The 13,273-nt window shown below is 37.2% G+C and overlaps 1 protein-coding gene across 1 annotated transcript in view; it reads left to right on the top strand.

Annotated features, from left to right (window-relative positions):
* The first annotated feature begins 556 nt into the window (after positions 1-556).
* slc44a4 (solute carrier family 44 member 4) overlaps positions 557-13,273 on the top strand; it is a 48,118-nt gene continuing 35,401 nt past the window's right edge. Inside the window, exon 1 of the mRNA XM_061982620.2 lies at positions 557-802. Within this exon, the coding sequence (XP_061838604.1) occupies positions 763-802 (40 nt within the window). The 5' untranslated portion in view covers positions 557-762. The remainder of the gene's footprint in view (positions 803-13,273) is intronic.

The raw sequence follows: 13,273 nt of genomic DNA on the forward strand, positions 1-13,273 counted from the left end.
AAAATACCACAACGGAGACCCCGGACTGTTGAACAACTTAAGCTGTACATCAAGCAAGAATGGGAAAGAATTCCACCTGAAAAGCTTCAAAAATTGGTCTCCTCAGTTCCCAAACGTTTACTGAGTGTTGTTAAAAGGAAAGGCCATGTAACACAGTGGTAAAAATGCCCCTGTGCCAACTTTTTTGCAATGTTTTGCTGCCATTAAATTCTAAGTTAATGATTATTTGCAATAAAAAAATACGTTTCTCAGTTTGAAAATTAAATATCTTGTCTTTGCAGTCTATTCAATTGAATATAAGTTGAAAAGGATTTGCAAATCATTGTATTCTGTCACACATCTTAAAATAAAGTTTAATCGAGAGCTGACGCCGCCATTTTCAGGATTGGCGTTTTTACGATGCTGTTCCAAAAGGATAACTGGCATTTCGGTGAAGCTATTTGCCCAATATAGTGAACTTCTTTGTTCGTTTTAAGCGCTTGAAAATATAAAATAATTTATTGGAATATAAAATGTATGTTTTTATTTTCCCAAGCGGCGCGTACACCTGGCCACTTCCGGTGCACGTCTCCCAGCAGGTGCGCGTGTGACGTCACTGCGTGGCAACGACTGCCAGGAAGGAAAAGATTTGTTCCTTTTATGCTGCCTGTTGCCAAAGCACTTTTTAAAAACTTTTTCGTCGGACGGTTTGTGGCTGAGTTGAGGTAAAAGCGACCTGTGAGTGGGAAGCCAACGAAGTGAAGACGGGAGGAGAGGCGGAAAATGGGTAAAAAAGACAAGATAAATCCAGAGTCTCCGTACGGTGAGTTGACGTCGCCCGTTACCTTGTTTTGCCTTTTACTTTGTACGGGAAATGAAATAAGAAGTAAAAAAAATATGTACCTTTGAATAAGTGTGGTTATATATTTCATGTTATATACCTGTTTTATCAGTGACTCATTGATAATGAGGAAATCTGTTAAATTCAATACAATTGTTGGTATCGATCTGAAAGGACCAGTATCCCCCAAAACCGATACCGACATTTTTTACTTGAAAGTTTTCAATATCTTTGAGTGAGTGTTGACAAACCAGAAAAATATTAATTTGACTAATAGTACTTATTAAAGATAATAAACAGTATTAATCATAATACTATAATACAACAATGGAGGGTTGTCCCAATACCAATATTTTGGTACCGGTACCAAAATAAAGGGCACCACAAAAAATGGCATTATTGGCTTTATTTTAACAAAAAATCTTAGGGTACATTAAACATATGTTTCTTATTGCAATCGAAGAACAAATTTGTCCTTAAATAAAATAGTGAACATACTAGACAACTTGTTATTTAGTAGTAAGTAGGGATGGCCGATAATGGCTTTTTGCCGATATCTGATATTCCGATATTGTCCAACTCTTAATTACCGATACCGATATCAACCAATCAATCAATCAATGTTTATTTATATAGCCCTTTTTTTTTTTTTTTTTTTTTTTGTGTCCTGTCCAGCTTCTCAGGCAAATCATATAGTTGATGTAGATGCCCATGTCGGCTGTTCAGATTTACTTTACAAAAGAGAAGCGTAGGATACTTCTCTTGTTGCCTTATTTGTATTTGACTTTATTAAATGTATTTATATTATCATTTAGTGCAGCCGGGCCGGAGCAGGAGGGGATAGAAAGAGAAAAAAAAGAAGACAGAGGGGGAAATAGTGGGGACAAGAGGGGGATTAGACAGAGAGACAAAAACAACAACAGCAAACAACAACAACAATAGAGCAACATCAGCAAATATGACATGTACAAATATGATGGTAAAAGTAATAGCAAATAAGCAGTTCGCGAAAAATAAAAAATAATACAGAAATGCCAATGAGCATTATTACACTACAAATGGATCAATACAAATACCAATAGAAATAGCGCTATTGATAATGAACAATACCAATAATTTACCTTTATTATCAACAATACAGTTGTTTAAATGCAACAATATATATACGTAATGATAACTTGAGATTTATATAGCCCTAAATCACAAGTGTCTCAACCGATACCGATAACAACCGATACCGATATATAAAGTCGTGGAATTAACACATTATTATGCCTAATTTGGACAACCAGGTATGGTGAAGATAAGGTCCTTTAAAAAAAAAAAAAAAAAAAATAAGATAAATAAATTCAAAACATTTTCTTGAATAAAAAAGAAAGTAAAACAATATAAAAACAGTTACATAGAAACTAGTAATGAATGAAAATGAGTAAAATTAACTGTTAAAGGTTAGTACTATTAGTGGACCAGCAGCACGCACAATCATGTGTGCTTACGGACTGTATCCCTTGCAGACTGTATTGATATATATTGATATATAATGTAGGAACCAGAATATTAATAACAGGAATAAACAACCCTTTTGTGTGAATGAGTGTAAATGGGGGAGGGAGGTTTTTTGGGTTGGTGCACTAATTGTAAGTGTATCTTGTGTTTTTATGTTGAGTTAAGAAAAAAACAAAAAACAACAACAAAAAAAACCATACCGATAATAAAAAAACGATACCGATAATTTCCGATATTACATTTTAAAGCATTTATCGGCCGATAATATAGGCAGGCAGGCCGATAGTTTGTTTACTTACTAGCAGTAAGTAAACAAACAAAGGCTCCTAATTAGTCTGCTGACATATGCAGTAACATATTGTGTCATTTCTCATTCTATTATTTTGTCTAAATTATAAAGGACAAGCTGTAAAAATTGATTATTAATCCACTTGTTCATTTACTGTTAATATCTGCTTACTTCCTGTTCTATCTACACTTCTGTTAAAAATGTAATAATCACTTATTCTTCTGTTGTTTGGATACTTTACATTAGTTTTGGATGACACCACAAATTTAGGTATCGATTCCATACCAAGTAGTTACAGGATCATACATTGGTCATAATTTAAGTCCTCAGCTGTCCAGGGACATATTTCCTGAGTTTATAAACATAATAAGAATTTTGAAAAAAGGAAAAAAGATTTTGTGACGATAAAAAATATCGATGTAATCACAGTAGTATCGACTAGATCAGTGGTTCTCAAACTTTTTTTGTCATCCCCCACTTTGGACAAGGGGGAGTTTTCAAGCCCCACCTGCACCCATCACCCCCAACAGAACGCTAATGCCAAGCTTAACATTTTCAAATTTATTGAACATCAAGTTGTATACATTCAAACTCAATAACATAAAATAACATCAAGTTCAATAATAAATAAAATAACTGTGCAGGTGTGGTATAACTTGCATCAAGTTCAATAATAAATAAAATAACTTGCATCACGTTCAATAATAAATAAAACAAGTGTTATAACTTGCATCAAGTTCAATAATAATCGTTAGAAAAATGTCTAATAATCGTGTTCTTTGAGGAAACTGTCCATTATCTTGAACAGCTCATCAGCAGTGGCTCTATTTTTGATGTATTTGCAAAACAGCAAATCCTCGCACAGTGACTCGCCATTCACAAAGCGGACGTATGCGATAAACAGGCAGTCTTTATCGCTGTCAGCAGCTTCGTCCACTTGTAAAGCAAAACGACTTTCTTTAAATTTGTCTCCCGAGTTGTTCCTCAAGATCACTTGCAATGTCGCATATACGTCTCGCAACTGTGTCGTTTGACAGTGGGACAGCTTTTAATTTTGCTGCGCTTGTCTCGTCAAACATGACTGACACCATATGTCTATTGCAGCGGGGAGAATGAGCTGCTCAGCAATTGTGTGTGGTTTTTTGCATTGTGCAATTCTGTATGCAACTCTATATGAAGCCATTAGTCTATATGAGCGTTACTGTTTACTGATGCAGCTTGTACCATGCGCTTCTCCTGTTGACGGTACTCTGCCAGTTTTCTTTGAAAGAAATCAAGTGGCTTATTGACGTGATTGGGGTGTGTGGTTTCGAGGTGGCTCTTTAATTTGTTGGGTCTCATGCTGTCTGCTGCTAGCGGTTTTAGACACAGAACACACAGGGGTCTCTCCTCTGCCCCCACCACCGCTGCCGTGAATCCAAGAGCAAGATACCCTTCATCATATTTTCTTTTCGGTTGGCTTTTTGGTTGATTAGGCCCGTCAGATTTTTGTTTCTCTGCAGGCGCTGGCTCTGGCTCGACGACCTTTGAGGTGCGAGTCACAAATGTATCCATTTTGTGTAATTGTGGTCCACACATTAGCCTGCTACCCATCCGCGCAAAAGTTTGTTCCGCTTAGCCCCGCCCCCATCAGTTACTGTTGCTATGTCTGTCAAACTTTCGCTCCGACCTAGAAATTTAAAGCCTACAGGAAAAATAAGTAATTTACATGTATTTATATAGCGCATTTCACAGACAGAATCACAAAGTGATTTACAGTGTGTATAGAAAATGAAAGCATAGTAAAAAAAACATCTAAGAATATAATTTAAAAACATTTTTTTTTTAAAGTGAAATGTCCTCCCGTTCCTCGCGCCCCACCTGTCATGTCTCTAGTCCCCACCAGTGGGGCGCGCCCCACACTTTGAGAAACGCTGCACTAGATACACTATTGTACCTAAAAAGTGAAATTTAAAGTACCAATGATTGTCACACACACACTTTGTGTGGTGAAATTATCCTCTGAATTTGACCTCCTTGATCACCCCCTGGGAGGTGAGGCGAGCAGTGAGCAGCAGCGGTGGCCGCGCCCGGGAATCCTCTTTGGTATGACTCGGCCGGGGTTTGAACTCACAACCTACCGATCTCAGGGCAGACACTCTAACCACTTGGTATCATTACAGTCGATGTCAGGTGTAGATCCGCTATCGTATCCTCCTATGATGTGTAGTGAAGCATGTTTAGCTATTCCTCGTCCTGTAGGGATGATACTTGTAAGAAACTTACTTTATGTGTTGCCATGTAGGTGAAGATTAGTGATTTAGAAGTATCTAAAACACTGCCGACTACGGATGGATGTTCGCTGCTAGCTAGCTAGCCATGTCTTAAAGCAGTGGTTCTCAACCTTTTTTCAGTGATGTACCCCCTTTGAACATTTTTTTAATTCAAGTACCCCCTAATCAGAGCAAAGCATTTTTTGTTGAAAAAAAGAGATAAAGAAGTAAAATACAGCACTATGTCATCAGTTTCTGATTTATTAAATTGTATAACAGTGCAAAATATTGCTCATTTGTAGTGGTCTTTCTTGAACTATTTGGAAAAAAAGATATAAAAATAACTAAAAACTTGTTGAAAAATAAACAAGTGATTCAATTATAAATAAAGATTTCTACACATAGAAGTAATCATCAACTTAAAGTGCCCTCTTTGGGGATTGTAATAGAGATCCATCTGGATTCATGAACTTCATTCTAAACATTTCTTCACAAAAAAAGAAATCTTTAACATCAATATTTATGGAACATGTCCACAAACAATCTAGCTGTCAACACTGAATATTGCATTGTTGAATTTCTTTTCGCAGTTCTTTTTGACAGACATTTGAGAAACCTTAGCTTGTGCTTAACTGAGTTTATGAACTTACATTCATATTTTGTTGAAGTATTATTCAATAAATATATTTATAAAGGATTTTTGAATTGTTGCTATTTTTAGAATATTTAAAAAAAATCTCACGTACCCCTTGGCATACCTTCGAGTACCCCCAGGGGTACGTGTACCCCCATTTGAGAACCACTGTCTTAAAGCACCTATTCCTGAAAACCAGCAATGCCACGACGTGACGATGCGGTGTCATGCCCAGGAACCGGTACTTTTCAAACAGAGTATAGTACTGTTTTTGGATTCATTAGTACCGCGATACTATACTGGTACCGGTATACTGTACAACCCTATAACAGTGTTACAATGTATGCCATTACTGCCTTTCGCTGTAACACTTTTCAAACAACATAAAGTGCGGTTTGAGCAAATGCCATTGGCGCTCATTTAAAACCTTGCTCCTAAACCCCCTTGCAAGAACCTTGAAAGGAGTTTTTGTTTTTTAATATTTATTAAAAAAAATAAACATAGAAGAGAACTGGAAAATATATAGAGAGAGGATGTCCCACTTTCTGCACTTTTAAAAAGGATCTTAAATAGAGACGCAATGATAAACGGTATAATGATAAACCGTGGTAAAACTTCCCACGGTTAGTATTACCTCAAATCTAAAATCCAAAAATCCCAGAACAAGCTAATCAGGTTACTTCTAGACCTCCACCCCAGATCACACCTCACTCCTACCCACTTCTCCAAAGTGGGCTGGCTCAGGGTGGAGGACAGAGTAAAACAACTTGCACTGAGCCTAGTCTATAAAATCCGCTACACCTCCCTGATACCGAAGTACATGTCAAACTACTTCCATAACGTAAATGACCGCCATAACCACAACACCAGGGGGAGCTCCACAAACCACGTTAAACCCAGATTCCGATCTAACAAAGGTCTTAACTCATTCTCCTTCTATGCCACATCAATATGGAATGCACTCCCAACAGGTGTAAAAGAAAGGGCATCTCTACCCTCCTTCAAAACCGCATTAAAAGAACACCTCCAGGCAGCAACAACCCTAGCCCCATCCCCCCACCACATCCCACCTCCCCAGATTGGAAATAATCAAATGTAAATAATCAAATGTATACACTTGTTCTTATGCTTTCTGAGCTCACTATGTTCACTGCTTGCTGTACATATCCTACCAAGTCAGACCTACACTGTTTCAATGTCCATTTCTCAGATGATATAATTGTTGATGACTGAAGTGCTGATATCAACCAAACCTAACCCCCCCCCATCCCAACCTCCTCCACATCGCACCCCCCGGATTGTAAATAATGTAAATAATTCAATGTATATACTCTGATGATTAACTTGTGTGATGACTGTATTATGCTGATAGTATATATCTGTATCATGACTTAAACAAGTTGAAAAACTTATTCGGGTGTTACCATTTAGTGGTCAATTGTACGGAATATATACTGTACTGTGCAATCTACTAATAAAAGTCTCAATCTCAATAAAAAAAAAAAACGTTTTAAATTAAAATTAGCGTAAAACCATGATTGATAACACTGATGAACGAACTGGTGACACTGCTCATTAACTGGAGAAAAAAGCTAGCGCTGGCTAACTTGAATGCCGACATGAATACAAGAGACATTAACTATTTTCTCTATTTAAAAAAAACGACATTCCTCGATCTAAACTTGTACAGTATAAACACATTGCTGTCTGAGCAGCTCAGATATTAAATTGTGCATATTGAACCTATAGGTCAAAATATTTTGACTCGGGGGCCACATTGAGAGAAAAAATGTGTCGTACAGTATGTGTGTTTGGTTCCCTGTTTTTCAGGAACACTAGGCTCCAGCATCCCCCGCGATCCCGAAAGGGACAAGCGGTAGAAAATGGATGGATGGATAATACCAAAAGTCACAATGTCCGATAGAGTTCTAAAAAAGTTATGACAGTCCCCCTAAAAAAAACAGAATGTAATTTTACAGTTTTTACCAAATGGGACACCCAAAATATACATTCAAATAAAGAAAGTGGGATTTACAATATTAACTATGAACAATAAAACACTGAATATTAACAACATATGAACGTCGCTTCTCTTTTACTTCTCAGACCAGCTCCTCGATAGTTGTGTACCTTTTACAATCAAGTATAACACAACAACAATGTAACAAACAGCAAAATATGAATGCAAAGGGTAATAAACACCGACATGGTGATATATTATCACGTAAAAATCTGTTTCGGGCTGGCTGCTCTGAAAACAAACCCCACCCACTCTGCTTTGTTCCTCGCCTGAGCTGTTTTTTTGACGTAGATTACTGTAATAACTCGTATAACGGTGTGGCAAAGTTGGTAGAGTGGCTGTGCCAGCAATCGGAGGGTTGCTGGTTACTGGGGTTCAATCCCCACCTTCTACCATCCTAGTCACGTCCGTTGTGTCCTTGGGCATGACACTTCACCCCTTGCTCCTGATAACTGATGGTTAGCGCCTTGCATGGCAGCTCCCGCCATCAGTGTGTGAATGTGTGTGTGAATGGGTGAATGTGGAAATACTGTCAAAGCGCTTTGAGTACCTTGAAGGTAGAAAAGCGCTATACAAGTATAACCCATTTATCATTTATAACACCCAAAAGCGCGGATTTCAACCATTGAAATAATTTCTATAGTTCAAGACTTACGGTAATTTAAAAACAGCACTGCACATCATAATGGCGGCGACAGTTTTAATATTAAAGGTCTAAAAAAATAATGTAGAACGTCCGGCGGGGCGGATTGAAAATCATAACGGGCCGTATTTGACCTGGTCTGCTATAGGCTGTGCTCTCTTAAAACAGAGAGATCGATCGATACTCGAAGCAATATGACAACAAGAATTGAATTTGCATGGCGTCACACTAACGGGCCGTAACGCACCCACACATGTTTATGTTTTTTTCTCTCATTGTAAAAAAAAACGTTTACAAATTAATAATGGAAGAAGATTAACATATTTAAGCACTCAAATAAAATAATATGGCTCTTAAGTAGCCATTGCAATATTATTATATAACATATTTCTTCTGCCAAGAAAGTATATTGTATGGCTATTTATTTGTGTTTAATTAAAAAAGAACAACTTTGTTATAAGTGTATGAGTATTTTTTTGAGCACATTCAACAATACTGTGATAATTATGATAACCGTGATAATTTTGGTGACAATAGCCGTAATAGGACATTTTTATATCGTTACATCCCTAATCTTAAACTACTTCTTAAAAGTTCCCAGTCATTGTTTTTTATTTTTTGGGTCTCTGTGTTTTTAACATGATATTGTCATATGGCCATACTGTGTTCTGTTTTTCTGTTTTCGAACTACAGATGTAAATTAGCAACTATGCTGTAATCGGCCTCATTTACAGAATGTTAATCGGATTGGTTATCAATGTGCATTGTCTTGAGGAAATACATATATAAATGTATTAATCACTCTAGTATACACATGTCAAACTCAAAGCCCGGGGGCCAGGTCCGGCCCGACACGCCATTTAATGTGGCCCGCAAAAGCCTGGGAATAATGTGCATACTTCATCTTTCTTACTAAATGTTATCATTGTTTCCATTTTGACATAAAATGTCATATGTTTTAAACTTTGATGTATACACATATATTCAATTGTTATTGGTGTGACTCTGTGGGCACCTCGCCATTCGATTACGATTCTTGGGGTGAGGATTTGTTATATGACGCAGAACGTGCCTGGTATGTTAACGTAACATATTATGGTAAGAGTCATTCAAATAACTATAACATATAGAACATGCTATGCGTTTACCAAACAATCTGTCACTCCTAATCTCTAAATCCCATGAAATCTTATACGTCTAGTCTCTTACGTGAATGAGCTAAATAATATTATTTGATATTTTACGGTAATGTGTTAATAATTTCACACATAAGCCGCTCCTGAATATAAGTCGCACCCCCGGCCAAACTATGAAAAAAACTGCGACTTATAGTCCGAAAAATACGGTACTGTAAAAATTTTGGTCTTACTTAAAAATGCACGCATTTAGTTGTATTCAGAGTTAAAGAATATTATATGGCTCTCACGGAAATACATTTTAAAATATTTGGCTTTCATGGCTCTCTCAGCCAAAAAGGTTCCCGACCCCTGGTTTAAATGTTAACAATTTACAATTAACTTGAGTGACTTCCCTCAAAAGGTGGTCAACGAGTTACTAAGTTATAACAACACCTCCCATGAAAGTACTTAGCTTTCTTAACTAATCGATTGTGGTCAAATACCCAACATCTTCATATTTCTGAAGTTCGTAATTTGTTATTGTAACACATTTCAAATAATTTAATGGTTCAGTGACAAAAGCAGACATTCCTTAGCAGTGTCAATGCAAACTGAAAAGCTAGAATTCTGCTTCCTGATATTTGCTTATACTGTATTGTTGTCATCACAAGTGTATTGACACTCTGGGAGGTTTGGTGTGGCCACGGCAAATAAACCCTCCCTTGCCGGTAAATTTGTGTGAGTTTATGTAACATGTAAAAAAACCTCAGAAGAATAGGATGGCAAGTGTTATGCTGCAAGATTGCAATGGCACTACCGCCCGTTACAGTAAACATTGCATTCGCATTCACACAGAACCAAGGCAGGTGGGTCATTGTCATAACTGTCAACCCACAGGAAACTCCAGTGTTTTGCCCTTTTGCTGCTTGTCAACACTCGGACCACACCGGCTCAACGCATCCTTAAACTATAAAAGTCAATTTAGATTTTTGATGATTAGACCCGTTGGCATTGTTTAACACGAGTATCCAACATTGTAACAACGTTAATAAGCCAGAAAAGACGAAATTCATCATCGGTCCCCTGTAATGATTAACTGAAACATTTACTTACTGTCAAGACGTGGACTGTGGGATGTTTGTTTTCCCGAGATGCAAGTAAAGTTGGAGTGGACATGGCGTGAAGGTAAATACATATTTATTTTTAACACTAACAACAGGTACAAACTTAAGGCGCGCACAAAGGCGGAGGTACAAACTTGGCTAATGAAGACAAAAGACTAGCACAAAGGCAAAAACCATGAACATGAAATATACAACACTTACTGTGGCATGAAAAACGCGCACGAAACAATGGCTTGGAATGAACGCATGGATGACAAGGGTAGCAGAAGCAAACAGAGTTAATGTCGCCAGGCTGACTTCCTGGCAACTATCGGCTTAAATAATACAGACATGATTGACAACAGGTGCGCGAGTGCAAAACGTGAAACAGGTGAAACTAATGGTCGTCATGTTGACAAGGCAAGGGAGTGAAAACAGGAACTAAAAATTGTCCAAGAACCAAGCAGAACATAACTAAACAAAACATGACCACAGAACATGACACTTACCTGCAATTTTACCAGAAACACTTGGTCATCTTCAGCTTGAATTTCCTGTTTATGTTCCAATCTAGTGGAAATGAAGAAAACAGTTTACAGAAGAGAAGCAGCTTATATTCAGGACTAGTTATTTATGTGATATGCAATACAAAAGTAAAAAAAAATGTTTCCATTAATGATACATTACAACATGTTAAAATTCCCATTAAGTGTCTCTCGGCTTTTTGTTATGCTTTAAGTTGCGAGCATAATCTGAGTTACGAGCCTCCCCACCAGTAGTGACTATGTCCACAGCTTGACGCAATCCTGCCCTCCAAACACCGGAACTGAGAAAGTTAGTGCGTATAAACGCGAATAACCGAATTAGAGTAACAAATAATTAAAAACATGTCCTAACCCAGGGGTCGGCAACATAAAAACGTTCCTGTTTGCTAAGGGCCCTATTCTCCCGTCTGAGCGTAAGTGTTTTTTTTTTACACGCTTTTACACATTTAGAATCAGAATCAGCTTTATTGTCATTACGCAGATTACGAGATTGAGGCCATTCCATACAGTGCGATGTATCTTATTTATTGTATGTATCTTTTTATTTATGCGATTTATCTTATTTGTATTTTCCCATCCAGCCTGCGGAGACACCCATCCTGCGTTAGCGAGGCAAAAGGGTTTAAGCCTGAAATAATGGCTTTGCCGTGGCACCTTTTTTTGTGGTTGCGTGAAAATTGTGTAGCATGGAGTTTTACTAACACTTCTGAATGTCACTGAAATCCATAAAAAAAATAACAATTTAAATTTGAACAAACTTAAAGGAGAACTACACTTGTTTGGGATTTTGCCTATCATTCACAATCCCTATGTAATAGTACAGGCCAAACTTTTGGACACACCTTCTCATTCACAACACAACTGATGGTCCCAACCCCATTGATAAAGCAATAAACTCCACTAATTAACCCTGATAAGGCACACCTGTGAAGTGAAAAACATTTTAGGTGACTACCTCTTGAAGCTCATCGAGAGAATGCCAAGAGTGTGCAAAGAGTGGCTATTCTGAAGAAACTAGAATATAAAACATGTTCAGTTATTTCACCTTTTTTTTGTTAAGTATGTAACTCCTCATGTGTTCATTCATAGTTTTGATACCTTCAGTGACAATCTACAATGTAAATAGTCATGAAAATAAAGAAAACGCATTGAATTAGAAGGTGTATCCAAACTTTTGGCCTGTACTGTGTGTTTTAAATTTTTATGCATTCTAATTTGCAATATATGACAAGTATGAGGTGGCTTGCAAAGCAGCGAAGGAAAGTACTTGATTGCACCTATTAAGCCCTCTAAAAACATCTAAAAACAGCCAACAATACTCCCATTTTACATGTCGTGACTTGCATATTAACCAAGTATTAGCAGTATTGTTATTATAAGCGCTAACGCTGAGGAACTACTTCAAGTGGCGCCGTGATCACAGAGAGGTAACTAGCTTATGCAGCTATTAACATACTGAGTCGGTGAGAATGCCGCATCGCCTCTGTGCTGGTAAAAGTTAATTCTTGATTATAAATTATGTATTTCACTTCATTTCACTTTCAGGTTGTGGCCATACACCGAGAAGTTGGTCAACTTTGAAATTTAAGTTCGACACAGAGATGGCGAGAAAGACATTAAAAGACACTGTTTTTTTTTTTTACGTGCGTAAGGATTATGATTAATTCTTCATCTAAACAGGAAGATATGAACATTCCATCAGTCGGCATCCCTGTGAGAGCAGACATTGTACAGAAAGTGATTGTTTGATCATGTTCCTAGTTTGTATTTCTTGTTTGTTTAGTACTTAGCAATAGTGCTGCTTGCTGGATTTGCTTATCACTCAGCTTCTAAAACTTGTAGCTATTTTTTTAATATATTCAAGCTCAAAAATATAAGTTTCAGAATCATCATTTGTCCAAAAGTAGTCGTTATTGGCTCTCATGAAGTTTGCCATGAGTAATAGTGGTAATTGTTATTGAAGGAAAAGCAAAAGTTGTGATGCGTTTGTAAAAAAGTATGCGCGGCCGTATGATTAAAATGAACAACATTCGTAAATATTAAATGTTGTTATGAATGTGGCTGTTACTACTTTACATATATACTGTACTTACAATGTGACTATAAAACATTGATGGGTATTTTTGGATGTCGTTACAGCGTTTTATAGGCGGAATAGAGTGAATCCCATTAGCTCCATTGTTAGCTGACTTTTGCTAGTGTTTATTTACGAGTTAGAATGCATAAAAAAAACAAAACATTTGTGTTCTTGTCCCATATAAGGATGGTGAACAATTGACACAATTCCAAAAACAGTGCGGTTAAGTCGAGGAGGAGAATGCTGCACAGCCAGAATATGCGTAG

The sequence above is a fragment of the Nerophis lumbriciformis genome, linkage group LG21 (assembly GCF_033978685.3).
Source record: "Nerophis lumbriciformis linkage group LG21, RoL_Nlum_v2.1, whole genome shotgun sequence".
NCBI classification, from domain to species: domain Eukaryota; kingdom Metazoa; phylum Chordata; class Actinopteri; order Syngnathiformes; family Syngnathidae; genus Nerophis; species Nerophis lumbriciformis.